Genomic DNA, 26,779 nt, shown 5'->3' with positions numbered 1-26,779 from the left:
AATCATGTCTGGCTGATTCATGTCATGAATAGTGAATTTCTACAATGACATCAGTAACTGAAAACTGTTGCGTCTGAATGATGCTGCATCTACGCCACTAGGTGTCAGTGTAAGTTCAAGACATCGTCAACAAAAACTTACTGAGCGCACCTTTAAAAATGAAGCAATAAATATTAACAGGCAAATATATGAACATAAGTTCTGTGGAGTGTCCCCCTGGATTAAATTGACCAAGACTGCATCACCATGCAACATGAGTTAATAAAAAGACATCACAGCCAGAGCATGAAGCATAGAAGACACTGCAGCACATGATAATGTGCGCCGTACAAGTGATCAGGTTGGTGTTGTTGTTTTTCAGGCACAAACTCACTTCACCGCTCTTCAGTGTCCATGTGCGCGTTGGTTCAGGATGCGACTCTCCCTCCTTAGACTTATCCTACATAAGCAGAGCAGAAGCAGTGAAGCCATGGCAACCAGATCAAAGGTTAAGTGTGAGAAACTGAACCATCAACCTCCAATTTCAGTACAAACATCCCAGTCCCACTGAACCTCAACAGACTTTCTGGTTAAGGCTGGGACATGTTACCTACCTCTCAAGGCTTCTAAGCGTTTTGAAGCCCACATGCTGGATCTCCTGTTACATTTGCAGGACAACATGGCAAATCGTAAAGAAGTACAGTACACCACAAACACCACACACACTTCAAAATACTGCAGAGGAATTCATAGAATGCAGTTCATGTAAAAAAATTAAAATAAAAAATAAAAAAACATTCTGAATGTCAGTTAGAACTGAGCAGACCTATCAGCTTTGAGAACCGATGGCAGACAAAATTTAACGAATTGCTCCTACCTTTTCTGATTTGGTCCAAACCACAGTGGGGGCAGGATCTCCTGTAATTGGTACATCAAGTCGCAGTTTGTTTCCTGCTACAACCAAGATAGTGGACTCAGCTGTGCGCCCCATGCAGTCCAGGTGAATCTTGGGAGGATCTTAATTTTAAGTAAATAAGATCAGAGTCAGCGGCCACCAGTCAAACACATTGTTACACTGCTTTATTTTAATATTTTGGATGTAAAGTAGTTCTCATAAAAACTTGATTACATATTATTGATAAATTGTCCTTTTTTACCTTGACGAGGAACATAGTCAATCTTGACCTCTGTAAGGATAAAAGAGAGACAATAATTTGAATAACAATGTTGCAGAAATGAAAAAGGGTTAATGCATACATTTGTGTTAAATGAGAGGAAATACCCAAGAAGTTGAGCTTGGCAGAGAGATTGAAGGCAAAGCCCTCAGGAATGAAGGTGTAGTCACCCTCATCCTCTGGCTTCACGTCATCAATGGTGAGCTTATGAATCCTAAAGAAAAGGATTCTCTTAATATTCTCAATTTAAGATCCAAGATCTCTTATGAACAAATCATTGATCCTGCTCATATGATGGAATTGCATATAATGCAATATACAGTACATATATTTACATATATATTTTTAATCAGTATTTTGTCTTCTTGTTGTCTTAAACATTTTCATCTGAGGGAAGGGTGCACAGTCAGTACATTTACAGTACCTTCAGCATTCCTCTCCAACTCACACACACTCACCTGCCAATGTGTGTGATATGTGTTCTGGCGTCAGGCTTCACCTCCACTCCATTTTTGTACCAGATGCCTTTAACATTTTCATCAGAAACCTCACACTTGAACACAGCCTGGTCTTTGGCCTTCACCGTCAGGTCAGCAATGTTTTGATAGATCTCTAGCTGCTTTTCTAAAGGTTACAGGACAAAGAGGACACTACATCATCACACTTGACCAAACATTTAAACAGACTGAAAAGACAAAACAGCAAAAAAAAAAAAAAAAAAATATGGAAGCTTACCATATTACAGGACAAATGCTGAGCTACCATATGTTAACATCAGTAACTACACAGTACTATGGATTTCTTTTAAGTACCTTGAAGACCTGTACCAATGTAAATACTTAAGTAGTCCTACAGTATATGAATATGGTTATTAGTCAGTGCCATGGTATTATTATTTGATACCATCACTTTACCATGGTGCTGTCACAGTACATTTGTAAGGGATTTAGGCCATTTAAAAGTACATAACCTAATAAAAATACATATATTTATTAAAAGTAAGTCCAAAATATATAGCAAAATCCTCTCTAGAAGGTAATTTGGACTGCTGCAAAGCAGGCCCTACTGAGCAGCATTTAAGAGCATAACATTAAGAGGTGGGGTATGGTAATGGTATGGTAACATTCCCACTAGCACACTGGTATTGCTTGGCAGCTGGCTTTTCTTTTTCTTATAAGCACATCCAGTAATTGATCTAAAGCCCAGATAAACTAAGATAACTTGGCAGCAGACATACCTGGGTATTAGGTTGATTGTATAGTGCAATGCATGCTTGAAGATTCAGAATGGCTTATAGAGAATGGAATGATGAAGGGAAATACAGAAGAAAGAGAGTGAGAAAGAGAGAGATACAGACAATAAAAAGAAATGGGAGAGAAAGGGAACGAGTAATAAATCTTTCTTAGATTCTAATAAGAGTGAGAGTGTGTGTGAGAGAGAGAGAGAGAGAGAGAGAGAGAGAGAGAGCAGTGTGTGACAGAGACAGAAAGAGAAAGTGAGCAAGAAACAGACAGAGTCACCTGCCCTGTTAAAATATATGGGCCAGGCGGTCTAACAATAGCTGGCATGTGGGCATTGTGTGTGCTGTAACCTTGTGGCCATGTTTTCTGAACTGACAAGAGGTGAGCTTTGAGTGACATGACCATAAATGGGTGGGGTTTAAGGGAGATGGGGTAAAATGGGTTACTATGCAAAGCATTTTTATGCAAGCATTCTTCCCACGGTCAAATATGGTATTCGCAACCCAAACAATCTACAGAAATCAATCTGCAAATTATCATGTCACATAAACTAGAACAAGCTATGGTGATGTACCTAAGACTTAGAAATACTACAATCAATCAGCTAGTCCTACTTACCCTGAACCATGAGCTCTGCTAAAGATTGGCCTCCATTGGTTTTCACCTGGTAGTGTCCACAGTCCTCCTTGGTCACATCATTAATGATAAGGACATGCTTACATCCATCTTTCTTAAAGCGGTACTTGAAAGACTCATCTCGGGTGAGTTCAACACCATCTTTCTCCCTGTAAGATTCAGAGGTTTGGAACTCATTAATATTTGTTAAAGGGATAGGTCACCCAAAAAAATACAATTCTCTCATAATTTACTCAACCTCATGCCATCCCAGATGTACAGTATTTTACTTTTTTCTTCTGCAGAACACAAACAAAGATTTTTAGAAGAATAACTCAGCTCTGTTGGTCCTTTCAATGCAAGTGAATGGTGGCAGATTAAAGCAGCATAAAAGTAATCCATATGACTCTAGTTGTTAAATCCATGTCTTCAAAAGCGATATGATAGGTGTGGGTAAGAAACAGATTAATATTTGAGTCCTTTTTTACTATAAATCTCCACTTTCCATTTCATTTTTACATCTGAAAGTTGCATGTGGCACCTGTTTAGATTCACTTTCACATCTGAAAGTGAAAGCAGAGATTTATAGTAAAAACAACTACTTAAATATTGATCTGTTTCTCACCCACAACTATCATATTGCTTTTGAAGATATGGATTAAACCACTGGAGTCTTATGGATTACTTTTATGCTGCTTTTTGGACCTTCAGATTTCTGGTCACCATTCACTTGCATTGAAAGGACCAACAGAGCTATTCTTCTAAAAAATCTTCATTTGTGTTCTGCAGAAGAAAGAAAGTCAATGCTGAGAGAATTTTCATTTTTAGGTGAACTGTCCCTTTAAAACTGTCAGGTAAACTTAAGTGTCATGTGAATTAATCATTAATCATAAATGTATATATTCACCCATACATATATACATTTAAATATGTATCAAACTATACTGCTAAAGTCATGAACATTAAAGCAGGAAACTGAGGGGGAAAAAGTTAAAATATTTACAATAGTGAGTTAAATTCCAAGAAAGTTTCACTTGAACTATGCAGGACCAACAATTATGACTAAAGGTGTCATGGCTATGTACTATACTCATCAGCCTCTGAAACATCAATCTTCATTTATGAACATTACTGAGAGGCAATGACAGCAAAATTAAATAAATCAAATAGCAGATGTTGTGAAGGAGTAACGACATATTAAAGGGAAAGTTCACCCAAAAATGCCATTGCGCTTACGTCACGGGAGCACTCGGGTAAATTCAGCCATTCACCAACGCCTGACTGGAAGCGATCTTTTATAGTTAAAGTGCTTAAATATCATTATTTTTTGCACACAAAGTGATCGCTTCGCTTTAGAAAACATTAATGTCACCACTGGAGACAGGATGGATTACTTTTATGCTGACTATCTGTGATTTTTGGACCTACAAATATCTAATCACCATCCTCTCCTGTTCTAAGGACCTGCTGAGCCTGGATCTTTTTCTACAAATCTTCAAAAGTGTTTTGCAGAAGAAAGAAAATCATACACATCTCAGATGGCATGAGGGTGAGTAAATGATCAGAGAATTTTCACTTTTGGGTGAACTATCCCTTTAAGTGAATAGCTGCTAATCATTTATCATAGGCCCACAAGCTTTTGTACTGATCCCAAAGTGATACAACTCTGTATCATTACAGTTCACAAATTTTCATTCAAATAAGTTTACACAAAGCGAAATTCCTATCCCATTCCACTTGTAATATAAAGCCTTATATTAGGGAGTATTAGTACCAGGAACAGTATCTAGTTCTGTTTTTCTCCAATCATGTTGATTCTAGAAAATCATCCACTGTTCAAGAGAGTTGCCACAAACTGCCAAGGACTTACTCATTCTATTCTAGGACACTTCTGAGGTGCTAAAAGGCTGCTGTGACCTTTTCCAGGCTCTGATCATTTACAGCCCAGGGTGATATAGAGCCTTGGCTACAGCTATGGCAGAGCCAGCACTCACTCACACACCTCCATCTGTCAGTCAGTGTGACTCACCCTACCAGCCAGTCAGCCACGTTTAAAGAGACACATATGCCATCTACTGGACATCTGAGGAATGTCAGGACTCTGACTCATCCCGGAAGATGGACAGCTTGTGAAATGTTCATCTTTTTAAAACTCTTCTCTGGTTTCAGCATTTATTGCATCATGTTTGCTTGTGTGTACATGTTTACAGATACATATCTTACCTGAAAGGCCTTTTATTGGTCAGTCCTGGAAATGGGGTTATGGCTAATGGAAAGAACAAGTGTGCATGCAAATGCCTTCTTCAAACACTTCACACTCAAACTCTACTTCTTTTAACTTATGACAACATTTTAATAGCACTGGGACATTTCACTATTTGTATCACTCCTCTTGTCTGTGTCTGTGGCTTATCAAATAGTACTGATTTGTTTAGTGACCATTTCTGTTGAATACATCTTTATGCCAGTAGGTGGCGACAAATAAGCTTTTTTTTATGTTTATGTGGGAGCATCAAGTCAACAATTTGTTCACTCAAAACCTTTTTGATTCCAAGGTCCTCCGCTGTCCAAGACAATTTTCAAGGCCCCACATACAGGCTAAGATATTTCCTCTGGTATTTCTACTTTAATGTGAAAGTTGCAAACTTTATTAACAGAAACTAGGAATGTCAATAGAAAAAATTATTCTTCAGTAAAAACAGTTGAAGGCAGCTGTTGAATTAAAATAAGAAATATGTCTGTTTACATGTACAACTTGATTTTGAGCATTTTTATTAAAGGTTATTTGAAGTCACCTTATGGCCCCCTTAGAAATTTACTGAGCCCCCCAGTGGGCCCCGGCCCCCTCATTGATAATCACTGTCTTCGATTTGTTCAAAATACTGCTTTGTTTACAAACGAAACACCACGTATGAGAGCAGTGCATTGAGCGAGTTGTGCTAGATGCTTTGGCTTCTTTTGGAACCATTTTCGAAGGTGGAGAAGAAATACACAAACTGGCCAACGTTAGTCTGAAACGTAATTTAAAGGGATAGTTCACCCAAAAATGAAAATTCTCTTATCATTTACTCACCCACAAGCCATCCCAGATGTGTATGACTTACTTTCTTCTGCTGAACACAAACAAAGATTTTTAGAAGAATATTCATCTCTGTAGGTCCATACAATTCAAGTTAATGGAGACAAAATATCAAAAGTACATAAAGACAGCATAAAAGTAATCCATAAGACTCCAGTGGTTAAATTCATATCTTCAGAAGTAATGCAAGTATGGGTAAGAAACAGATCGATATTTAAGTCCTTTTTACTATCAATCTCCATTTTCACGTCCCATTCATTTTTCTTTTGTTTTTGGTGATTCACATTCTTTGGTGCATATTGCCAACTACTGACAGGGAGAAGAATTTATAGTTAAAAAGGACTTAAATATTGATCTGTTTCTGAAGATATACTGTATATCACCGGAGTTGTATGGACTATTTTCGAGCTGCCTTTATGTGCATTTTAGAGCTTCAAAATTTTGGTACCCGTTTACTTGCATTGTGAGGACCTACAGAGCTGAAATATTCTTTTAAAAATCTTTGTTTGTGTTCAGCAGAAGAAAGAAAGTCATACACATCTGAGCAGGCATGAGCATGAGTAAATGATGAGAGAATTTACATTTTTGGGTGAGCTATACATTTAATATTATTAACTTGTTTGTTGTGCGTGTTGACAGGCTTACCATTTCACCTGAGCACCTTCTTCAGACACTTCACACTCGAACTCCACTCTTTCTCCCTTCATTACCATCTGATCCTCTAGATTACGCAAGATCAGAACAGGGGGCTCTGAAAGGCACAAAGAGAAACAAGAGACGAAAAGAGAGGAAAGAATACATGACAAATAAGCCCAAGAATCATAATAGATTTTATAGATTTGTAGAAGCTGCTATTTCAATTTTCTCTGTCCTTCTCTCAGTGACCTCCATCTGTGGAAGATAAATTACCTTTAACAAAGAGCTCAGTGAAGCTCTTCTCGTCCCCAACCAAGCAGGTGTAGGCAGCATCATCTGCCAGTGTACAGTTGTTGATGGTGAGAAAGCGTTTGTTGCCTACACTCTCAAAGATGTACCTGAGGGACAATAAGAAATTATTCAGTGACATTTCTGGCTTTGTTCTCTAGATAGGGACAAAGTATGAATGTTAGAGAGGCTCTAACAAATGCACAACACAAATATATGACAGATAGGGAATAAAACACTTGTTTAACCCTTTAAGCTCAGATTGGCCTTAAAAAAAAAAAGTATCCAAATATTAATAACAACATTCTTGACCAACACAAAATAGGTAACTCACACACACACACGCACAAACGTACTACCTCATTACTCCAGTAAGTGCTAAAGCAGCGTGAGCCTCGCTATCCTCCGTTGCTAGTTCTAAAGTGATGTTTTTGAACTAGCAACGAAGCCTTGAGGTGTATCAGAGCAAGACACTGAATCCATGGTGGAAGAAAGTAGTTCCACTCACAAGACAGCTGCGCATCATGACCGCATTACCACTTCGGGTGTGCATTATTTTTCAATAATTCAACGGTTTGTCATCAATTATTCCACACACACACACACACACACACACACACACACACACACACACACACACACACATACTTGTTGATGCAGCTATCATTATGAGGACTCCCCATAGACATAATGATTTTTATACTGTACAAACTATAGATTCTATCCCCTAACCCTACCCCTAAACCTAACCCTCACAAAAAACGTTCTGCATTTTTACATTTTCAATAAAACATTGTTTAGTATGTTTTTTTAAGCGATATGAATTATGGGGACACTAGAAATGTCCTCATAAACCACATTTATAGCATAATACCCTTGTAATTACCAGTTTATAACCTAAAAAAAACTTAAACCTGCCCCCCCCCCCCCACACACACACACACACAGACGGCTATGAGTTTGGAATAATGTACAGATTTTGCTCTTATGGGAAGAAATTGGTACTTTTATTCACCAAAGTGGCATTAAACTGATCACAATGTATAGTCAGGTCATTAATAATGTGAAAATTACTATTACAATTTGAAAAAAATAAACTTAAACTACTTCAAAGAGTTCTCATAAAAAAAATCCTCCACGTGCAGCAATGACAGCTTTGCAGATCCTTGGCATTCCAGCTGTCAGTTTGTCCAGATACTCAGGTGACATTTCACCCCACACTTCCTGTAGCACTTGCCATAGATGTCTTGTCTTGTCAGGCACTTCTCATGCACCGTACAGTCTAGCTGATCCCACGAAAGCTCAATGGGGTTAAGATCCATAACACTCTTTTCCAATTATCTGTTGTCCAATGTCTGTGTTTCTTTGCCCACTCTAAACTTTTCTTTTAGTTTTTCTGTTTCAAAAGTTTCTTTGCAATTCTTCCCATAAGGCCTGCACCCCTGAGTCTTCTCTTTACTGTTATACATGAAACTGGTGTTGAGCAGGTAGAATTCAATGAAGCTGTCAGCTGAGGACATGTGAGGCGTCTATTTCTTCTAGAGACTCTGATGTACTTATCCTCTTGTTTAGTTGTACATCTGGCCTTCTACATCTCTTTCTGTCCTAGTTAGAGCCAGTTGTCATTTGTCTTTGAAGACTGTAGTGTACACCTTTGTATGAAATCTTTAGTTTTTTGGGGCAATTTCAAGCACTGTATAGCCTTCATTCCTCAAAACAATGACTGACTGATGAGTTTCTAGAGAAAGCTGTTTCTTTTTTGCCATTTTTGACCTAATATTGACCTTAAGACATGACAGTCTATTGCATACTGTGGCAACTCAAAAACAAACACAAATACAATGTTAAGCTTCATTTAACGAACCAAATAGCTTTCAACTGTGTTTGATATAATGGCAAGTGATGTTCTAGTACCAAATTAGCAATTTAGCATGATTACTCAAGGATAAGGTGTTGGGGTGATGGCGCCTGTCTAGATTTGATTAAAAATTACTTTTTTCAAATAGTGATGGTGCTGTTTTTTTACATCATTAATGTCCTGACTATACATTGTGATCAGTTGAATGCCACTTTGGTGAATTAAAGTACCAATTTCCTTCCGAAACAGCAAAATCTGTACATTATTCCAAACTTTTGGTGCCAATATATATATGTATGTGTGTGAAATTAAAGTGAATGGTGACTGAGACATTGGTGACTGCCAAACATCTCTTTTTTTGTTTCACGAAAAAAGAAAGTCATAAATGTTTGGAACAATTTGAGGGTGAGTAACTTCTGGGTGAATTCTTCCTTTAATATTCTATTGTGAAACATGTTTTATTTAACTGAGTTCACCGAGAGTCACCACTTGAGAATAGCTTTTCTTTATTGTTATTCCAGTCTGTCCTTAAACATCTATGACAACCTCCATCCAATGGCACTCACATTGTCATGCGAGTCTACAGTGCTGTATTCTTGGAACACTATCCCTGCATATTCATAGAGTCAACAGGCCGTTTGAGACATCTAACCCCACAGATGAGTCATTATCGCGTGTAAGCCGCATACTTTCATATGCAGACTGCTGAGTGCTACTCACTTGCTTTGGTTGATATTGGAGAGCAGGAAGGGCAGTCCATCCATCCACAGGCACACAGTGATGGCAAGAGTCAAAGAAATAGACAGTTATTTGTGATCAAAATCATTCTATGAAGAGAGAACGCATTGTCAAGTTTACTCAATGTTTACAATTGTGTTTTTTTATTTATTTATTTTTATATAAGAGCACATCAAAAGGATGCCTTTCCAAGTAGATACCTTCCTGTTGGTTGAATCTCTTGACCATTTTTTAACCATTTAACCTCTGCATCTTCATTAGCCACCTCGATTTGCAGTTTGATCTTGTGTCCCTTTTCAACCTGGTACGCTGGGTCCAGCTTCCTTAGAAATGCTGTGGTCAGGGCCAAGGAGAATTACAATGAGGACAAAAAGATCAGCAGCTACTTTTAGAATGAGAAACTACTTCTTTTATATATCTATGCACTTATGTATGTACTATAAAGTATTATATTAAATATATAAATATATATATAACCCCATTATTGGGGGGATTGTACTCTTGCACAATTTAATTGATTTGTTGGAAAAAAGTATTTCACTGCCAGTGCACCACATGAGCATGTGACAAATAAATCTTTGATATTTTCTTATGAACAGCACACTTCAGTCTTCTGTTCACATCCAGTGTTTCACCCTTACAACTACTGAAAAACTAACAGTGAAAGTAGTAAATGAACTATATTTTTGTAGTGTGGATAACAACATGGCTGCAAACCTGCACTTTTCTTCTCTTCCTTTTTCATTTTTTTAAGTCTCTTAAGCATCCCCCGCAGGTCTGTAATTCCATACTGGAAGGCAATCTTTTCATACTCGGAGGCTGGGGCCTTCTGTAGGATGTCCCATACATCTACGTCAGGCTCAGTGCTCACGTGAACAGCTCTGGAGTCCCAACACAGAAGATGGAGGTTCAGGAAAGGTGATAAATCGGGTCTAAATACATTTTATTGAGCACAAGGCAAACATCTCCACAATGTTTTAATATTGTTATCTTTATGTTTAAGTCTCAAAAACATTAACACATTAATGTTACATTATTACTTCACAATATCAAAAAATGAATATGCTACACATCATGTTAATAAATAGATTTTTCTTATCAATATCTTATCATGGGCCAGTTTTTAAGAAGCTGCTGCAGTTATGTAAAGGCATAACCCAAGCGTCAAGCATGGTAAGACAAACCACAGCTGATTATACAAGCTCTCAGATCACATAACATAACTGCTTCACCATCAAGACAATTTTAAACAAAGTTATAAAAGCACTTTAACAAAACATGCAGCCTAAATTCTCTCCTAGAGCAGGTTCTGCCTTATTTACATGTATTCTCTTCATGTGCCACTTGTGTGTACTATATAAAGATTAGAGATTAGAAAGCTGTTTGCATGATCGCACAGTTTACTGACAAACCAAATTTGATATGCTTTCGTGTCAAGACTTATTAAACGTGGAAAGAATTCCATGGGATGTAGAATGACGTAGAAGTTCTAGGTGTATTTATGTGATAAATTCAGTGTATATGAGTAATGGTGAAGGAGCTTGCTAAAAATAATTTAAACATGACTCTGTGTATCTAGTTCTGTTGCAAGTGGGTGTACAGTCTGCAAAGGAAAAACATAGGACTAAAGTGCAATCGGTGACTGATTAGGAGGGAGAATAATCAAAGGAAATCTGTCAGGCACGCACAGTAGGCAATACAACACTCAACATTCCTTCATACACATGGCAAATAAGCAGGCAGTTCAGTATGACTCACTTACTCTCTGAATATGGTAGTAGCATTGAGGAAGAGGACATTTTACACAAATTATAAATGGGAAAAAAATCACTGTGCACATCATACTCTAAAGAACTACAAATCACTTAATACAGGAAAGTATTTGCTTAATTCATACACACCAAATTTAGCTCTTTTAAATTAACATATACTAAATTGTTAAAAATTGTATACATTAATTGTATCTGACGTAATTTACTATCCAAGATGTCCAAGTACTCACCTCTTTTTCAGTAAAGCACTGAAGTCCAGTTCTCCTGAGTCATCACCTGCATCTGTGCTACTGTGGGAAAGAAATCACAGGCCACAAAATATGAGCACACAAAACAATGCTAAATTCTAAACTCACTGTAAAGTAGGTTAATTTTCCAAATAGGAAAAAATCTATTAAAGCCTTCTGTAAAGCACAATTGCGAACTGAAATTATCTTAATTCATTATCATGTTAAAGAATGGAATACTATAGCAAAGGTATCATGAAGTATATGGCTCATGTACAGGATTTATACGCATGTACAGTATATAGCATATGGAATGGATGTGGCATGGGACAGATATATACTGTATGCGTCGAAGAGCATATATGAGGCAGATTTACACAGACATATTTAAGAGGGATATATACAAGCATATTTGGGACAGGTGTACAGTACTATGCAAAAGTCTTAGGCACATAAGATGTTTCACAAACACATTGTCTGGTTATTTATATCTTCAGCTTTAGTGTGTCAATAGGAAATATACATTTTAGACTCTCAAACATCCCTTTTGCAAATATAATATAATAGAAAAGAAGAACAGGGAACCCTGCAACAGATGGCATGACCCCAACAGAGCCCCCCCCCCCCCCCACTGAACATCGAGTCAGTCTGGGATTACATGAAGAGATGGAAGAAATGGAGACAGCCTAAACAGAATGAAGAACTGTGGCAAATTCTCTGAGATGCTTGGAACATCCTATCTGCCAACAACCAAGAAAAACTGTGTCCAGGTGTACCTATGATAATTGGTGCTGTTTTGAAGACAAAGGTGGTCACACCAAATATTGATTTGGCTTGATTTATGTTTACTGCACCTTGTATGATGTTAATTGATATATGAAAACTATTTATGACATTATTTTTGAAGACATCCACACTATGCAACAGTTTTCACAAGTGCCTAAAACTTTTGCACAGTACTGTATATAACCATATATGGGACGGATGTATACAAGTGTGCACGGGACAGATGCATACAGGCATATATGAGGCGGATTAATACAGGCATATATGACACAGATGTGCCCACACATATACTGTATGGGACTGATGTACACAGGCAAAAATGGGACAAATGTATACCGTCTTATATGGGACAGATGTACAGTATATAAACATATGAGACAGATGTGTAAAGCAGATATAGGACCGAAGTGTATATGAGACTGATGTGTACATGCTTATACAGGAAAGCTGTATACAGACATGTGTGGGATGATAGATACAAGCATATATGAGGCAGGTCTATAGGCTACAGGCATATATGGGACAGATGTACATAGGTGTACATGGGACAGGTGTATTCAAGCATATAAAAGACATGCAAAGATGTATACAGGTGTACATGGAATGGATATCTACTTGTGTACACTGAATGGATATTGCATACATAGTATGGCAGAGTTGTATACAAGCATTTAAGAGAAGGATATATGCTGGTGTATATGAGACTAGTGGTTGACCGATAAATCACCGAGGCTGATAAACTGGCTGATAATCTGACTTTTTTAATTATTGGCATCGGCCGATAAATTTTCCCATTTGGCCGATTTTTTTCTTGAGGGCGCCGAAAATCGCCTGCTTGCATGTGAAGCGACTGAAACATGTAAACAACCAGTCACGGTTCGTTTTGTTGTTACGTGCCATCGTGTTACTACAGTAATAGACCGGTGTGCAATACAGTCTCATTTAAACGGTCCGCATATCAGAGCCACGTTAGATGTGTTTGAGCTCATAATGTTAAAGTGCCCGCCTGTTTCATTCTCCCTCTCTCTCCTCAACAGTTCCCTGTAACTTTTAACTGTCTTGTCTAATGATAAAAAGGCAAATATCAATAAAACTAATATCATATACTGTCTGCAAATATGCGCATATCTCGTTTAAACAGATGTAATAAACCAACACCACACAACTTCAGCAGATCCAGCATCCTGTGGAACGCTCATAAATCTTCCTCTAAAGCACGTATTCTAACAGTCTCTCCTCAACAACTTTTCTAATGATAAAAGGCAAATATCAATAAAACTTGTATTATATACCGTCTGCAAATATGCAGATATCTCGTTTAAAAAGATGTCATTAACGAACCTCACAAAGCGTTTTCTTCCCGTCGAGCGCTCATCTAATATCTTCCTCTGAAGCGCGTATTCTATCAGCCAGAATAAAAAACTTCAGGATCAGGATCAAAAGTTCCTCTCATTCACAAATCATGACGGTCTGTCTGTAACAATCCAAGCAGGCAATCCAGGCCATTTAAACTGTCAGGACATGGATCCGCACGAGTGCGTGAGTGCAACTTCAATGCTGCGTCCGAAACCAGGAAAATGCTGCCTCCGGAGGCTGTATACGGTGGTAGGATGAAAATAAGGTGCTTTTCAAACTGTTAGGAGACCAGTTTCCATAAGAGTTCCATTCATTCAAAACAGATGTCAGTTAAGCCATTAACTGCAGCAAAGTAGCAAGTCAGCTGCCTACGTTTTCAGATGCAGTCCAAAATAAAAGCGCTTCACTTGTGCTGTAAGTACATTTCTTTTTCACTATGCACTGTATGTAGAATTGGTTTGATTCTGTATTTTTTGAGTAAATGCGATTGCTAACGTGGACATGCCATCCATGGTTGCTGGACTATTGTGTGTACTGTTATTTCTTCCTAATACATTAACAATTTCTTCATGTGCAAATAAATTACAAAAATTTTATGACTAAACAGAAATCTGAAGAAACTGCTATCTACCATTTAAAATACAATATTGAGTAAATATAGTGCTAAATAAGTTTATTTTTAGCAATTTTATGTTTGTTATTTACTGTATTAAATTGTGTTATATATCGGCATTGTATCTGCCTGTCGGCCACCCTGCTCTCAGGATATCGGCATCGACCATTAAAAAACCCATATCGGTCGACCACTGTATGAAACAGGTGTATACAAGCTTATATGGGACAGATTGCATAACCACCACATACAAACTTTACACAGACATGTTTTATTGATGCCATAGAATCTGAAAGTGATCTGTCCTACACTGTCTACACTGGCTGTTCTTAAAAGTATGCTTTGCTGGGGGACATTACAGATGAGGATATGAACACTAATAGCAAAAATGCTTATACACAGTACAGACTCTGTGAAATCCACACCAGACCCCCGCTATGATCAAACAACACTGTGCATATCAAAGGCCCTGGCATCTGGCTGTTTTTTTAATAAGGAAACAAGTGTTAATCTCATCCTAGAGTCTTCTCTCTGATCTGCAGGGCTAAGGGGATTTAAAAAGGATATATGCATGAGCATTACGACCCATGATGAATCACTCCTGAGGAGCATGCCATCTTAACTTGGCATAAGGAGGAGCAACACAAGGAGCATTCCACTCAAAGTTTTCGCAGCTGGTTCCACTGGTTTTGACAAGATCTTTGCCACTGTAAAGAAGTTCAGGTATATTGAGGAGATTTCAGTAATTAAATTACAAATTACCCGAATGAAAGTGCATTATAAAACTATTTCAGATTAACTGTCTGGACATAGTCCTGTTCCTGATTAAATTGGTGGAAAAACATGCTGTGTGGCAAAACATGCCTCTAATCTGCTCACTCTTAATCAGTGCCTGCACTTGAAAAGATCAGTGGACAGGGAAATCATATTCACTTTATGGCCTACTGCCTCTGATATACCAGTAAGGAGTTTAGGAAAACTGCCCTTGTCACAAAAAAAAATAACAAAATAATAATAATAATTAAAACAGAGGAAAGGGTGAGAAGAGAACAGAAAGGAAATTAGAGTCGGAATTAGATTTAGCAGAGATCCTTGGAGAGTGGGTCATAAAATGTCAACAATGACTAATGTCAACTCTCCTTAGATGTTGTCAGACAATGGAAGAAGATTGAAAAGGACAGAATTAAAGGGGCAAGCAATAACAAATGACTGACAAATAGACAGGGATGGAGAGTGAATGCCCAATACATTCCTTGTGATGAGAAATCTGAGGGTTTAGTTCAATAAAGACAACAACCATGTGAATATATCCCTTACTGTTGCAGCAAACCCCTACAGTATAGCTACCTGCCAGGCTCTCCCATCTTCTTCTTACCACCTGAACTGGTGCTCCTGGGTAATCAGTATAAACGAATTACTTTAAATCCCAAAAATTTATTGAAATGCTATCTTTACATAAAAACAAAACCACAAAAAGAAATGATAGCATCTGCTCAAAATCATAAAAACTTCAATGAACCCCAAAACAGAAAAACAAACAAATCAAGTGTTGCTGCAATGAAAGGATACTGCTGGTTCGCATGAAAGAATACTACTGGTTTGCATGAATAGTCACTTTTATTCTTTTTAGGATTCACACTTCATGAGATAATCATAAAGTATGTTGAAAACAAAATACTCACGTGCGCCTAAATGCACTGCGAATATCAAACCCTTCTGTTGTACGAGCCTCTGGTGTAGAATGTGAACATGGGGAGAACAGTGGAAAAAAGGCAAATTAATTTGGTACAATTGTGAATTATGTGCTCATTACATAAATGACATATTCCAGTACCAGATAAGATTTTATTTCTTTGAACATTTTTTGGTTTAACTGTGCAATTTGGATGAGTGAGTGGTGGCATATACCCAGTATATTGACAGTTCTGTCTCATTTATCAAGCACGCATGTTTCTTCTTATTCAGGCTGTTGTGTTCAGCCTAAAACAAACAGTGTGGGTCTTACCATGTACTACGAGGTCAAAATTACAGCTGTCAAACTTGTCTCTTGATGACACCTCACAGCGATATGCTCCAGCAAAGTTAGCTTTAGCTGCAACAATATGCATCTCGAATGTGTACACCTGAATGAAAAAGTGTTCCCAAAGTTTTTGCAAAATCTTGGCAATTACAAACTTATTTAATTTGTTTTTTTATTATCTACTGCAGAAGTACACTCACTGGGCACTTTATCAGGAACACTACATAAAGCTCCCATTGAGGTCTTCTGCTGTTGTAGCCCATCCGCCTCATGGTTCGATGTGCTGTGCATTCTGAGATGCTATTCTGCTCACTACAATTTTACAGAGTGGTTATCTGAGTTACCATAGCCTTTCTGTCAGCTCAAACCAGTCTGGCCATTATCCGTTGACCTCTCTCACCAACAAGGCATTTCCTTCCGCAGAACTGCCACTGACTGGATATTTTTCTTTTATATTTTATATTTTATATTTATATAATTATATTTTGCACCATTCTGACTAAATACTAGAGACTGTTGTGTGTGAAAATCCCAGGAGATCAGCAGTTACAGAAATATTCAAATCAGCCCATCTGGCACCAAAAATTATGCCACAATCAAAATCACTAAGATCACATTTTTCCCCATTCTGATGGTTGATGTGAACATTAACTGAAGCTCCTGACCCATATCTGTGTGATTTTATGCATTGCACTGCTGCCAAGCAATTGGCTGATTGGATAATTGCATGAATAAGTAGGTGTACAGGTGTTCCTAATAAAGTGCTCAGTGAGTGTATACTGCATAACTGTCTTTTTAATCAGACAATATGCAGACCTTAGTGTTGCGGTCATAGTGCTCTTTGAGTTGCAGATGCTTTCCTGACTTGCTGGCCAGATCCATCCACTTTCCTTTGAACCATTTTACTGCAGGCTTCTTCAACAAAGATTCACCACCAACTCTAGCCACAAAGGTAATGTTCTCACCTACATGGAAGGAGAAGATTGGAAGATTGGATTTTTACAGGCTATTTTAAACCCCTATATCAATGTCCTATTGACAAGAAGTCACTCACCCACAGTTACCTCCCCACTCTGAGGCTTCTCTGTGAAGAGACCAGTAAGGTCCTGCCTTGTGTCAGGACGATGACTCTCAGGCAGAGCTAGAAAAAAAATTACAAATAAATAAAAACAGAAACAATAAATCTGCTATAAGTCATTAAACATTTTTAATATTTTGAAATTAGTGAATCCCCACTAGCATCACCAAAGGAACAGCTTTCCCATAATACTTCCATACTTTTTATGGCAATGTTTGATGCCCCAAAAGAGCCACAGTCGTAGGCATCATTTACAGGTGGGACGGGTGGGACATGTCCCTATCACTTTTTGCCTTTGCAATTTTGTCCCCACAACTTTTTGAAATAGCTTTCGTCAGGTAATTGTCTGTTGCAGAAGAAACATCTCCAGTTCTTGACCAGGAGTTTCCATTTCATTCATGTGTGTTATAATAACTGGCAATTCTGGTGCTGGAGTTTGTTATTTTTAATATTATAATGAGTGCTCTTTGTGGCTGTTATGAGTTGTGCTGAGTGACAGCGGGCGGCGATGTTCTCTCGTGCATGCAGACGCGTGCTCTTCTCACTCCGCTCTTCCGCAGCTTGTGCTGCTTTTCAGTGAAATTGCAAGCAAAATAATGACCATTAAAGCCTGATGTATCAAATATGATACAAAAAAAATCACATATTCAATATATATCAAAACAGATGTGTCCCCGCTCATGATATACATCCACTGTACAGATAATTTCTTCGTTTGTCAAAATAAAAAATATACGAGGTTGGATTAGAATCCAGAACTCCTTGTACTAAAGGCGAAAACCTTACCATAAGACCAAACGGTCATTCTGGCTGAAATTATGCTGATCACTGGATTTGTTTACTGACTAATGGATCAAGTTACAGTATCAAATTAATTGTTACATATTTATTGTATTTATCAAAACAGTAAAAGATTATTTGACATCTTATTGAGATATTCATTGTTTCTGTGCTTCACAATACTGATCTGAATCAGAATAGTATTTTATGGGGCACAAATGCAACGAAGTTCTTTTTAAATATACAACTATGTTTATGTATTTAGAAATATATTATGATATTATGAATATAATGGTATTTATGGTATATATTTAATAAGTATATATTTTATCAACTTACTCCACTTATGCTTAGTCAACCACTGCTCTGTTTTGGGAATTATATTAATTATGTGATCTATTTATATTCAGTTTTACACTTTCTGTGTAAATATGTGTTTTGGTATTCACCATCAGGTGTTGTCTTTCCACTGGTGTCTGGTGCTGAACTTTCAGTAGGTGCTGGTGGAACCCCTGTAGTTTCAGAAGACTTAGTTTCCATCGCTGCAGCCTCTGGGGGTACAGCTTGTTTTGCTTCCTTCACTGCAAAGATGTAAAAAGACATTATAATGGCATTCTCTGGACTGGATTCTCTATTCTTTAGATTCTTTATGATCACTCATCTGGTAATGCATTCAAATTTAACAATGGAAACATTATGAGAAGTCACTACTAACTTACAATAACTCATACAGTATGTCTGTAAAAAGGATCGCGAATATCACAAAAAAGTCTAGGTCAAACCAAGATAGTTTCCCGTGGGACCTTTTTAGCTTTGATATTGCTCTCTTCAGAATTCTAATGGCCACACACAATAGGAATGAAACTTTCTTTCATCTTCTGCCTCTGCTGGATACAAACTCTAAATTCTTTATGTATAACCATTAGGCTTGGGATCGATGCCTTTTTCACGCATCGATAATCGGAAGATTTTCCCGATGATTATTGATATATATCGGGACATAAATTGGGCTGCTCGTTGCACAACAGTCTTTGTCTCTTCAGACATTTTTCTCAACACAACTTTAATAAAGTGTGAGCGGCAGGGGGTTGCACAACGGACACATCTGGCGGATGAAAATGAGAAACAATTATATATTTTCTACAAAGGTACGAAAACACCGCCAACACTCAGCGTCAATAGTCTGCAGTGCCACGGAGTGTAACTTTTACAGTTTTCCATTAAATTCGACCCAAATCAAAGGACAAAGATTATTTTACTCTAGCCATCGCTGGATGATCTGTTGTGAACGTGTCTTTCAAAGTGTCTACACAATGTAATTTCAGTTACAAGTATGTCGTTTTGTGGTTTGACAGTTTGAATGAAAGACTTATTCAAGGCTACATAAATAATAAACATTGCAATTTCTAAAAGTTCAGTTGCGCAGTTAAACCAGTTTCACTAAACTGCATAATCAACATCACTTTGTTCATTCTTGAAGAACTACCAAAACTTTTGTAAATTTGGACTACCATCTCATCTGCCGCTTCAGCTTGTCCTGTGTGTGTGTGTGTGTGTGTGTGTGTGTGTGTGCGTGTTCTTCAGTAAATGGTATATCACCCTCTTGTGGTCTCCCAATGCTATTTCGCCAGACTGTTAAACAGAGACCAACCAAGTGTATTGGAAAGCAGGCAAATTGAGCTTCTAATTTAAATGCCGGCTAATTTTAATATATCGATGCCTCAAAAATATATCAATATTTTATGACATCCCTAATAACCATAGACCTATACTTAAAGGGATACTTCACCCAAAAATTAAAGTTTAGTCAATATTTACAGACAACAAGATGGATAAAGAGATACAAAAATTAATTCCGCACCTCATTAGCTTTGATAGTTTGACTGGCTAGACACAAGCTTTATTAAGCTATTTTTTCCTCCAGTATAAAATTCATGTTTTGAACCCTCAGTTATCAGTTTTTTTTTTCCATGCACAATGCCTAACAGGGTAACAAGCTCCAAGAAAGGAAACTGAAGGGCAAAAGTGTTTGAAGTGAAGAACAGCTTTAAGAGGTCTGGAGAGTTTCCCAGATTCCCCAGCAGGCTGAGAAGTCCTTTAAAATAGTGAACAGCTTCAGAGCAATGCACAAACGTGATGACATGCTAAAAAAAAGTGTGCTTTTTAAAAACAACAAAAACCAGTTATATACCTCAAGAGAAAATTGCCTCAGAAGGTGAATTAGTTATGGTGCTCTGTGACTGACCCACACCTGAAGGTTTACAGATGAAAAAAAGGTGGGGTGACCGTCCGTGAGGTAAATACAGGAAGCAGTGTAGCAGTGAGACACCATCCAAAAATCACCCACCTTCTGACTCCTTTAACTTTAATTCAAATTTGACCTTTGATCCCCCAGCAATAACAGCATATCCTACTGCATCCTCCTGGACAGCATTGTTTATGGTGAAAGAATGCTTATTGCCCTCTGCTGAGATGGTGTATTTGTCACTGGATGAGATGTCCTTGGAATCTCGCTGCCATCTCACCTTTGCATCAGGCTTCTCAGTCTCCGCTTCAAAAATGACTGTTGCCCCAATCTCAGCAGTCTGAGACTTTGGTTTCTTGGTAAAGGCAGAGACTGAGGGAGTGAGGGAGGCAGGTAAGGTCAGAAGGAATGGATGCGTTTCCAAAATGTTTATGTAAAAAGGCCACCTCAAGCACATAAGAAGATTTTCATAAACATTTTTGCTGCTCACTGATTATGAAAATGTTTCGCTCTGACCCTGTTTTCTCTCTCTCTTCAATATCTCACTCCTTCAATGTGCCTCAAGACTTCATAGCCTTATGCCGAGATGTCTCTAGATGACCAGCACACCATCATATGTAATAGATTAGCAATAAAGAAAAAACACATATACTCATAAGTCATCCTCAAATGGAAGCTATAGCTAGAAGTACCAGACAAACTGGTAGCAAACTCTGAATGGACTACTTGCACTGAACCTCATGACGTACTTCTGCTTTGAAATAAAGTGGCTCACTAATTTCCTGTTATGTGCCAGTTACCTAGTTCCTGAAACTCACTTAAATTAAGTGAACGTTAGAAGATTTTTATAAGACAGAAATTTCAGAGACAGCAGAAGAAATATTCTGAACATTATTGTGTACAGCATCTTAAAAATTCATTGGAATAAAAAGTTCAAAACTTTAATCCAACCCAAGCTGATCTGAGAAAGCAATGTCTGATAAACATTCCAAGCAAATTTCTCTGTTTCTCCTCACACGGAGGTCTGTAGCAGACATTTAACCACAGATCAGTTTGAACTGCAAATTACAGAAGGTTGAAGGTGTCAGCACCAGAACTCTTTAAATGAAACAACAACACGCTTAAAACTCTGCAATGCTCCATGTGTGAGGGAGGAGAGAGGGGTCTGATGAACGCATGCATCACCCCGTTTTTATTAAATGTATGTTTTAATTTCTATTTTGTGTCATTGTTTCATTTATAAGTATATGAGTATATCGCTTTATGTTGAAATGTTAATGCAGCAGAAGAGCTACCAAAGATAATGAGTTATAATGTTTGGCATTGATTAAGTTATAGTGTCATTAAATATATTTGCGGAGTTAATGTATTTATTCAATTTGAAATTAAAACTGCTTAATTCTGTTCTGTATATTTGCTATTTTTATTTTTTAATTTGTGTAAATGTATAACATTATTGTTTGTAGTATATTAACCTGGAATAGGTTAAACGAGTTACCACAGCTGCGATGAGGTTTCTAGTACAGCTGCTGAGGGAGTGACCGGAAATATAGCCCCATTTTTCTCTTCTACTCTAACTGCTGTAATCCACTGCTCTATTTTTTTCTTCTTTTGGAAAGTGATATTGTAATAGTGGATTTTTTATTTTGCTGTTGGAGCAAGCGGGTAAGCAAAAAATATATTTGCTGTGGTCTCCCATTCATCGCTATACAGGTTTACCCTGCTATTGTTTTACTTCTGCATTCCAAACCCGAATATGACTAATATGTCATTTTGCTTTTTAACAGTGTGGCATCCAAATCTTAAGCGAACAAATAATTCTAAACTTTAATTCTTAACTTTGTGGATTTGTAGCATTTGTGACATAATTTAAAAGTTATTCTATAGCTGTGTTTCAAAGGCTGCGTCCTCCGGAGGTCACATTTGTCGGCCACATATGTCATTGAGGCTGTCTCATTTCAGAAAAGCAAGTAGGACACTCCGAATGCAGCCTTCGAATGTGATTTTCTTTCATGGGAATTGGTAGGATGCATGAGGTGTATCCTTTGTGGGCACTCACAACCCACAATTCTTTGCTTCAGCGGAAATTAACATCATTTGTCTGAAAAAAATAACGCCAATTTGCCCGAATATATAATGTTCAAATGCAAGTAATGTTAATTCCCAAGTTGAAGTACCTCACTAGACAGGTGCAGAGTATATAATATGTATAATTATAGTAATATATAATTAAAATAAAGTATTATAGATAAAAGAACACCTGTAAAATCTATTTTCTTTTCTCTCTACATCATTATAACTCTCCTAAAATTGACCTCATACATTCCCTTCCATAGGGACTTTATTCCCTTCTCATTCAAAGTGCTCGCGCTTGTTAAAGAGTGGTGTGCTGTTATAGCAACCATGATAAGATCTGTTTCCGTCTGTCCTACGAAGGCCGTCGCATTTAAACGAGGCTTGTTTAAAGGAGGACACTTGGTATACTGCAGCCTTCAAAGGACACTTCCTAGCTAGCACGCAGCCTTCGAAACGAGGCACAGCTTGTGTCAGATTTACATAGTTAAACTCAGTGCACTCAGTAACTTTTGTCTTTGTGTCATCTTGGACTTACACTGACATCTAGTGGCTTGGATGCAAATTCATATTCAAATCAATAGTTTTCCATTTCAGATGCCATTGTAGAAATTTAGTATTCACAGTCAGCCATGATTACTTTAATCAATGAGTGAAAGTGTCAAATAACAGGACTGTTACTGAGAATAAGGTAATAGTATTCGGCTGGTCATGTGATTCTAACATACCGTACCATATCTAAACCCCTAATTATATACTAACCTACCATATTGGGGATCACTGCAGCGTGTTTGTTGTGTTTATTTAGAGTCCCACAGACACCCTAAACCAACCCATACCCATAAACCTAACCCTTACCTTACAAAAATTAACCATGGTTTTACTACAGTAACCATAGTATCACCATGGTATTTTGTGGTAAAATCATAGTAACCACAAAATTAACATGGTTACTATATTAACACCATATTATTGTAGTAACATCATGGTTAATTGCATTAAAACTATGACTTCCACCAAAAAAACATTGTTACTACAATATTACTATAGTCTCAACTCCGCTGACCTTAACCGTGACCAAACCGTGATCAAGGAAATCAATCTTTATATTAATATTTATTATTATATAAGTAGTAAGCTATTAAAGGTAAGAGTGTAGACAGGTAACAGGATGGGAAAAAAATGGGACAAAATGTGAAATCAAGCCCGGGTCATCCACATGGGAAAAAATTCTGTCTTTACACACCACACCACTGCAGTAACACTACTGAATGCAGTTGGTCTGTTTCCATCAGACTATAGGAGCGCAAATAGCTGCGCTGTGTTGCAGGTGCTATTTACACCAGGTGCAAATAGTCACTCAGTTTTTTTGGAACTAATTCCAGGGTAAGCCTTAGGAAAATCGAGAAATTTGATGCAAACTTGCCACAAATTCGCCACTGATAATTTTCACATGCAAATGAGCTTTGCTGCAAACTTGTGACAAATTGTCAGTTGTTGCTAAAGGTTTGCCGGAGGTTCAACACAACCAGCGAAGATTTGCAAACTTCTGGCAAACATTTGCAGCGAATCGAAAGCTCATTTGCATGTGAAAATAACTAGCGGCAAATTTACTGCAAATTTGCGGCAAGTTTTGGGGCTAGTTTTGATTTTTTGTAAGGGAATATACAAAGTAAAATGTCACAAATTGACACTAAATAATTGACAAATTTAAAAAATAAAAAAGTTTGCAAGATTTACGCTGCTAAATTAGGCAGAAACACACCATCACAGTAATTTGTAAAGGGTCCATTGAATCGCATTTACCACTCAGGTGATTGGCAGTGAAATTTCAGAGACAAAAGTGAATAGTACTCGGCAGGTCATGTGATGTGAACATGTCAGCCCCCATGAGTCGACCCGCTCCATGTAAAATAAAACAGCTTTTTAAAGGCTACTGCTATGACTGCAGTCAGACATGAGTGTACAGTCTGTATGTACATAGTAATTACTCCTAGTAAATGACATGAATGTCTGTAGTTTTCCCTCATGACACTTGCAGGTATTGCTGGAACTTGAACTTTAGGGCTATTGTTACATGGTTTCATGCTTTGCATTATTAACTGTTTATTCTCTGTTCTTTCTTACGCTTTGAATCAGAGACCTTGAGCACATCAGTGCAGATGGTTCAACGACAAAGCAAGCCAACCCTTTGGGTTTAAATATAGAGAGCATATGCTCCCCACTGAGAAAAGCAGTCCACAGTGACACAGCCACAGGTAGCTGCTAGAGGGATTAGCAGGGATCTATTTCTGTTGTCTATCAAGTACTGGTCCCTCTTTTGCCATTTGAAAACTGCTTGTATCCATGCTGTCTTTGTTCCACTGACTGGATGGATGGATGGAAGTAGTGACAATAAAGTAATGATGTCTACGTGGTAAATATGTTTTGAGTTGTAATGTTAGAACAAGGGTGTCAGAGAAAGGTTAGTCAGGACAAAACTGTACAAACACACTTAGCATGTTTACATGAAATGTCTGCATGAAGGATTAGCTGAAATACTGGGTTAAATATCTAATATACAGTGGAATAGAGAGATAATACATGAGGAGGTGTAATTGTATAGAGTGAAAGAGACAAACTATGGGATGTTCAAGGTAAATAGGTGACCTGTATCAGGAAGCTTCTGCTGGATGTTGATTGTTGTCTCACAAATATTTGCCTCCTGTGGATGTGTCTTGGCTTTTCAAGAGAGAATGGGCCATCTATCTGATGGATTTAATCATGAAAAACTAGTACTAAGAGCTGTGGCGATGCCCTGTTATGGGTTGTATTATAGACCTGGACAGCCTTTGAAAGAGACTGAAGCAATTGTGAAAGGGTGTGAAGGGAAATATTCTGTTGATGGATTTTTGAATTGCTTGGTACAGAACAATGATGCAACTGCATTATTAGCATACTATGGGTCTTAGCTAATATCACCACAGTGAGCTGTAAAACAGGTGGTATCACATTATGGCAATCCTTTAATTCTTGCTTTAGACAGGGCTATTATATTCGCTTCTAAAAACCACCAATCCTGGCAAGCCATTTAGTCCACTGGGATTATTGTAGCACTTTTGAGGCATTAGGCTAATTGGCCCTTTATTAATTGTACTTTTGTAAAGATGTATTTTAAACAATTAAAACGTTTTCCCCCCTCTGTTTTAAGAATGCCAGTTTTTTGGTTCTGAAATATGGCAAAAGGACCTCAAGAATGTAATGAATGATGTTAACGTACATGATCTGGCTTGAAAACAGCACTTTAATAACTGTAATTTTGTGAAGATGTATTTTAGACAATAATAAAAAATAAAAAAATATTTTTCAGTGCCAGATTTTTGGTTCTGAAATATGACAAAAGGACCTCAAGAAAAGTGACCACTACAGTCAGATGTAATGAATGCTGTTAATGTACAGGATCTTGCGTTAGGCTTGTAATAGCAATTGCAACATGCCGCCGACTTGAAAAGAACTTTGTCATCAGATCTTGACATACTGTATGTAATGAAAATGAAGAAACTGAACTATTTAATGAGTTCCTCAAACCAAGTTTAACTTTCCATTCCCTATACGTTTTATTACAAATGTTTGTAATTGTTCCATATTACTATAGATTACACTAAGAACACAGGAGCAGGTGTTCATACACCTGCACATATGTACTGTAAATTGCTGAAGTTTTAATTTCCTTTCCAGTGGTCAACCCAACAAACAAAGGGTCAAAGTTTAGAAGTATAAAAAATTTATATTTCATTAAAGAAAACAACACCACCACAAACTACAAACAGATAAATGTAAAGTCTCTTCAGCTTGATTACACTCCATTATGCACCACTTTTCGAATAGAATGATAACAAAAGAAACACTTGCATACCAGCTTTTTTAGTTGGCTCCGGCATCCTGGTTGAGTGTCCCTAATGGGTTCCAACAGACAGGCATTGTGGATACCAACCTCACTTCTCTTTTAATAGATACCCCCATCCCCCAAAATGTTCCACAGTATATGCCCCGCCTCTTCACTTGCTTTTTAAACAAAGATGATGATTAACACATACCCAAACTACTCTGCCCACCCCATCACCCGTCTAAAACCATGACCTATAATTTAGTCAACCTTCCATCACCTCCATTGGATGACAGAACAAAAAAAGCTAAAGGTGGAAGGAGGATAAGGGATAAGAGAGAAGAGATGATGGGTT

At 37.6% G+C, this 26,779-nt stretch overlaps 1 protein-coding gene across 1 annotated transcript in view; it reads right to left on the bottom strand.

The window, feature by feature from the left end:
- LOC127451329 (myosin-binding protein C, cardiac-type-like) overlaps positions 1 to 26,544 on the bottom strand; it is a 54,242-nt gene extending 27,698 nt beyond the window's left edge. The window contains exons 1-20 of the mRNA XM_051715925.1: positions 26,455 to 26,544; positions 20,589 to 20,858; positions 18,691 to 18,822; positions 17,438 to 17,524; positions 17,200 to 17,348; positions 16,369 to 16,486; positions 16,046 to 16,094; positions 15,711 to 15,755; positions 11,612 to 11,671; positions 10,327 to 10,490; positions 9,810 to 9,942; positions 9,592 to 9,594; positions 6,999 to 7,123; positions 6,735 to 6,840; positions 3,014 to 3,180; positions 1,613 to 1,778; positions 1,262 to 1,368; positions 1,137 to 1,166; positions 857 to 996; positions 374 to 439 (exon numbers count right to left, since the gene is read on the bottom strand). Coding sequence (XP_051571885.1) covers positions 374 to 439; positions 857 to 996; positions 1,137 to 1,166; positions 1,262 to 1,368; positions 1,613 to 1,778; positions 3,014 to 3,180; positions 6,735 to 6,840; positions 6,999 to 7,123; positions 9,592 to 9,594; positions 9,810 to 9,942; positions 10,327 to 10,490; positions 11,612 to 11,671; positions 15,711 to 15,755; positions 16,046 to 16,094; positions 16,369 to 16,486; positions 17,200 to 17,348; positions 17,438 to 17,524; positions 18,691 to 18,822; positions 20,589 to 20,858; positions 26,455 to 26,479 — 2,142 coding nt within the window. The 5' untranslated portion in view covers positions 26,480 to 26,544. The remainder of the gene's footprint in view (positions 1 to 373; positions 440 to 856; positions 997 to 1,136; positions 1,167 to 1,261; positions 1,369 to 1,612; positions 1,779 to 3,013; positions 3,181 to 6,734; positions 6,841 to 6,998; positions 7,124 to 9,591; positions 9,595 to 9,809; positions 9,943 to 10,326; positions 10,491 to 11,611; positions 11,672 to 15,710; positions 15,756 to 16,045; positions 16,095 to 16,368; positions 16,487 to 17,199; positions 17,349 to 17,437; positions 17,525 to 18,690; positions 18,823 to 20,588; positions 20,859 to 26,454) is intronic.
- Positions 26,545 to 26,779: the final 235 nt, after the last annotated feature.

The sequence above is a fragment of the Myxocyprinus asiaticus genome, chromosome 2 (assembly GCF_019703515.2).
Source record: "Myxocyprinus asiaticus isolate MX2 ecotype Aquarium Trade chromosome 2, UBuf_Myxa_2, whole genome shotgun sequence".
In the NCBI taxonomy this organism is placed as follows: Eukaryota; Metazoa; Chordata; class Actinopteri; order Cypriniformes; family Catostomidae; genus Myxocyprinus; species Myxocyprinus asiaticus.
Note: the sequence above shows the minus strand (reverse complement) of the source record. Positions and strands in the feature narration are given on the sequence as shown.